General features: G+C 43.6%; 1 protein-coding gene across 2 annotated transcripts in view; it reads left to right on the forward strand.

Annotated features, from left to right (window-relative positions):
• MAFK (MAF bZIP transcription factor K) overlaps positions 1 to 4,912 on the forward strand; it is a 41,918-nt gene that overhangs the window by 34,778 nt on the left and 2,228 nt on the right. For both annotated transcript variants that reach the window (XM_018557112.1, XM_018557114.1), the window contains exon 2: positions 3,701 to 3,780. In XM_018557112.1, coding sequence (XP_018412614.1) covers positions 3,745 to 3,780 — 36 coding nt within the window. In that variant the 5' untranslated portion in view covers positions 3,701 to 3,744. The remainder of the gene's footprint in view (positions 1 to 3,700; positions 3,781 to 4,912) is intronic.

Raw genomic sequence — 4,912 nt, forward strand, 5'->3', positions numbered from 1 at the left:
CTCCCTTACAGAGGGAGGGGGGGGGGGGGGGGAGGGGGGGGTCAGAAGAAAGATTGCAGCCACAGGCCTTCTGTTTTATGCTGCTTTGCTTTTTCAGAGACTGCTACCTATTTAGATTAGTTGAAAACTATTTCTTGTCTTATTGGTTAGAAAATGAATAGCGCAATATTCTTTTAGATTTATGACCATACCAGTTCTGGTGAGAAGGGACTAAAGCAATCCAAATCCATGTTTGAGACTTGTGAAAATTGTATAAGCTTTCAAGAAACAAATCATCTTCATTAGGTCAACCCGGGCACGAGTGCTGCTTGAACCGGTGACAGGGCGCAAGTGCTGCTTGAACCGGTGACAGGGCGCAAGTGCTGCTTGAACCGGTGACAGGGCACGAGTGCTGCTTGAACCAGTGACAGGGCGCAAGTGCTGCTTGAACCGGTGACAGGGCACGGGTGCTGCTTGAACCGGTGACAGGGCACCGGTGCTGCTTGAACCGGTGACAGGGCACGGGTGCTGCTTGAACCGGTGACAGGGCACGGGTGCTGCTTGAACCGGTGACAGGGTGCAAGTGCTGCTTGAACCGGTGACAGGGCGCGAGTGCTGCTTGAACCGGTGACAGGGCACGAGTGCTGCTTGAACCGGTGACAGGGCACGGGTGCTGCTTGAACCGGTGACAGGGCACGGGTGCTGCTTGAACCGGTGACAGGGCACGAGTGCTGCTTGAACCGGTGACAGGGCGCGAGTGCTGCTTGACCCAGTGACAGGGCACGAGTGCTGCTTGAACCGGTGACAGGGCCCAAGTGCTGCTTGAACCGGTGACAGGGCACGGGTGCTGCTTGACCCGGTGACGGGGCCCGGTGAAGTGTTTAGATCTTTGAAAAGCTTGTCCTAACAATAAATCTTCTGCATAAATCAGTACTTTAGTTGTCTAAGGAGCCTTGCAAACCTTTTTTTCATCTTATTCCGGTGATGATCCATCTGAAATGAAATGCAGATTTATGGTAACTATCATCCTGCGATGTGTGCTTGAGAGAATCAGACAGAGATGCTGGTTTATATTTAGAAACAGTATTGCTGGAAGATTTGTGCTTGGTCAGCAAAACAAATGTTAACACAGGCTGCAAATGTAACAGATTCCTGGAAATTGCTGATCGTTTTTTTATAAATCAAGTCTTTCATGTGACTTTCTCACTGTAGTCATCACACGGACTAATGAAGATATGCACATATTTCACGCTGTTGGGAGGCAGTGTTCTTTTGGTCATTCTGAATCCCTGTTTTCACCTTTTTCTGAAACTGGCAGTGCCTGTGTTTTTAAAGTGACACTAAGCTCAGGAGTTAAATCTTAAAAATGCATTCAAGAACCTTAACTATTAACAAGCATGTAACTTCTTTACGTATCACTCGGCTGCAGATCTTCAAATCATCTCAGAATTGGTGCTGACACTGTCCTTCCCTCTGGAGGGAGGCTACTTTTGTTCCCCATGGTCCCTGTGTGTGTTGTAAAGTAGTTACCGCTCCAAGCTCACTCCCGTGATGGACTATCCTTTTTAATACAAATTAGTAAACTAAACAGGAGATTGTAGTCCATCACAGGAGTGAGCTTAGAGCAGTGACTACATTACAACACACACAGGGGCCATGGGGAACAAAAGTAGCCACCCTCAAGAAGGAAGGACAGTGTTGGCACCAATTCAGAGATGATTTGAGGATCTACAGCCGAGTTTAGACGCAAAAAAGATACTTGTTTGTTAATGGTTAATTTACTTGAATGCATTTAAGATTTCAAGGAGAACTATGAGGTGAGTGATTTCCACTCATCCACATAGAGCCGACCTGTGACAAAGAAGCTGTCACAGGTCGGCTCTATCAATCGGGAAGTGAGCAGAAACATGTAGCCGATCCGGTCACTTCCCGATCGTCTCCCTGCAGTGAGTGGTGACTGTCAGTCACCGCTCCATGCAGGGTATCCCCCCTTCCCCTCTCCAATCCTCCAGCGTTGAGAGAAGTAAGGAACGGGGAGGGGGCGGGCACAGCCTCTAGATAAGCAGAGCCAGCTGTCACTCATGCAGCTGGGTGGATCTCGACAGTAATGTCTGGATCCGTCCCGACTGCAGCACTGTCAGCAATAGCCCGCGATATACTGAGCTTTGGGTCACGGGAGGACGCTAGTATTTGTCCTCCCGTGACCCTAAAGAGAACTATGGGGGAAAACACTGACCCCATAGTTCTCTTTTAAACTCCTGAGTTTGGCGTCAATACAATTCCTAGGTCGGAACATAGGGGTGTCTAGTATGAATACTGCATCCAATCCTAAAGTACCCCTAATGGGATGCAGTTTCAGGATTTCCATCCTTGGAAAGAGGAGTTGTGTTTAATTATTTAAGGCAATCCACACATTAATGATATCACTGTTGATTTTAGGAAGAGATCTGGATGCCAAAGAGTTGATGACTTATTGTGGCTAAAAATATCATTTAGGAAAATAAGTCATTTGTTCCAACCTGCTCAGAGTAAGGTTGCAGCGAATGTAAGAGATTATCCAGATGAGACATCTTCCTTTGCTAGTACACGGCATGTTAATCCTGCCATTAATTAAAGTGAGCATGGTTTGTTGTCATCATGCTTGTGGCACTTTTCCTTTCATTATGAGAGCTCAGCGGCTAGCCAGCTGAGAGCGTTGTGAGTGCTTAGTAATGACTTTCTTTTTTTTTTTTAAAGTCTCTCTTTTCTGTTGTGAATTTCTACTACAGCCAAGAAAATAAATACCTAAAATTCTGTATTGGGCTAATCCTTAGTATTTAAAAGATTCAAGCTACGGGAAGAAAACACAAAGCTGTCAAAGCCGGTGACACAAAGAGGCCATTACCTTTGTCAGCAAAATAGTAACCACATACCGATTTTATTTTCTTCCCTGCTCCAGTCTTGCTCTCTCTTATGATCTGTTTATGACCCTCTCTGATCTTAATTCTCACATCACAAGCATGCGGGAGTCATCCTTTCATCTTATGAGCACTCGACTTCCCAATACACTCCACTCTTTGCCATCAATGAGGCTGTTTGCTCTTTTTCTTGCCTTCCTTTGTTGGACTTGCCCTCAAGTCATTCACACACTTGGACCCCCTTTTCTTTTTCTTTTTTTTTTAACCTCCTCCTTTTTGTCTCCATGGTTACAGTCTCCAAGTTGGCTGGTTTTTGATGGTTTCCATGGGGACCATCCTTGGAAAATCTGTAGTGTCTCAGCTACATTTTTCTTTTCATCAATGATTTAAATGCCGGGTTTGTAATAATCCGTGTGTGTGTGTGTGACATTGTCATATTGTGAACATGCATGAACCAGTTTCCGGTGTGGTTTGTCATATTGCCAGGAGGTGATTCTCGACACATTCATTTCTTCATCTCTATGGTTTCCTATTGGCATTTATGCTAATCAGCTGCTGGTTTGAATGTAATATTTTGCTCAGTGGCCAGTTTAGGTGAATCTCCGTTATATCTATTTGCAGTTTTTGGTTGACAAACATAGTCTGTTTACTGTGTGTATTCCAGTTATATTTGTGGTACCTTCATGGTAAGTTCCTTTTTAGCTCTGATTTTGAGATTCACTTGAGACTGTTTCGTCATAGCATGTTGCTGCCGTATGTCTGTACAGTGTTTTCGGGAATGCCAAGAATTCAGTGAATCTGAATCTGTTGTTTTTCTTTTACAGTTGCTTTTTCTGCACCGTTCTGTCCTGGTGATTGTTTACAGGTTATGACGACTAATCTTAAACCAAACAAGGCATTAAAGGTAAGATGCTACTCCCATTTAGTTAATTGTTGTGGTATACTTGATGAACATTGTAAAAATGTACATCTCATTCTAGTCAGAGAGGATCATTTTTATTATCATTTTGTAAACTGAAAATAATTTATATTTTGTCCCAGCAAAATCAGGCTGTTAGCGGATACATGCTCAGTCTTGGGATCACTTCCTTTGTAATCATGTGTCAAGGAGGAAGCTGACAGAATCTCTGTGTTTTCTACATAGTGCCATAGTCACAGTATTGTAGGGAAACCATTGAAGTGACACTAACCTCAGGCTCTAAACTTAAAAATGCATTCAAGTACCTTTTTTAAATATTGACAAAAATGTATCTTATTTGTGCATCACTCAGTTGTAAATCCTTAAATCATCTCTGAATTGGTGCTATTTATTGTTCCCGTGACGGCTTTATTTCTGGCCATGGCCAATGTTTTTAATGTTGAACACCAGGAATCTATAAAATACTTTTATTAATGCAGCCCTGTGTTTATGATTTACATAAACAATGCGAGCAGTGAAAATACCTGAATTTGACTTGATATCGGCCACTCGCAGTCACCTGTGCAGCAGAGCTCAGAGTGGGGAATGGAGAAGCAGCCCAAGGAGCCAGTTGTTTGTCTGGCATTGCAAGGAGTATGCTTATGAAGATAGAGCAAAGTGACAGGACGATCAGCGCATTGGTTTGTGGCTTCTCCTTTCACTATCCAGTCACTGGTTGGGTGTTATGAGGAGACCCGTACGTGTTGCAGAACTGCACAGAGAAAATTCCAGTCTCCTGCCCTGCCAGACAGTGCTTTATGCCAGAGCTGTTTAAATCCTAGAACTGGATGGACAATATTCAAAATACTTTGGCATGTAAAACACTCCCTTATATGTATTTCATATTTAGCTGTTTGTCTGAAGTTCAACTTTAACCAGTTGACATCCGCGGTGTTAAACCCCCTTCCCATCCAGGCCATTTTTCAGTATTCAGCGCTGCGGTACTTTGACTGACATTTATTCCGTCATGCAGCGCTGTACTGAAATGAATTTTATACCCTTTTTTGGGGACAGATAGAGCTTTCTTTTGGTGGTATTTATTCACCACTAGGGGTTTTATTTTTTTACTATATTAAGG

The sequence above is a fragment of the Nanorana parkeri genome, unplaced genomic scaffold, assembly GCF_000935625.1.
Source record: "Nanorana parkeri isolate BGI_ZX_2015 unplaced genomic scaffold, ASM93562v1 scaffold268, whole genome shotgun sequence".
In the NCBI taxonomy this organism is placed as follows: Eukaryota; Metazoa; Chordata; class Amphibia; order Anura; family Dicroglossidae; genus Nanorana; species Nanorana parkeri.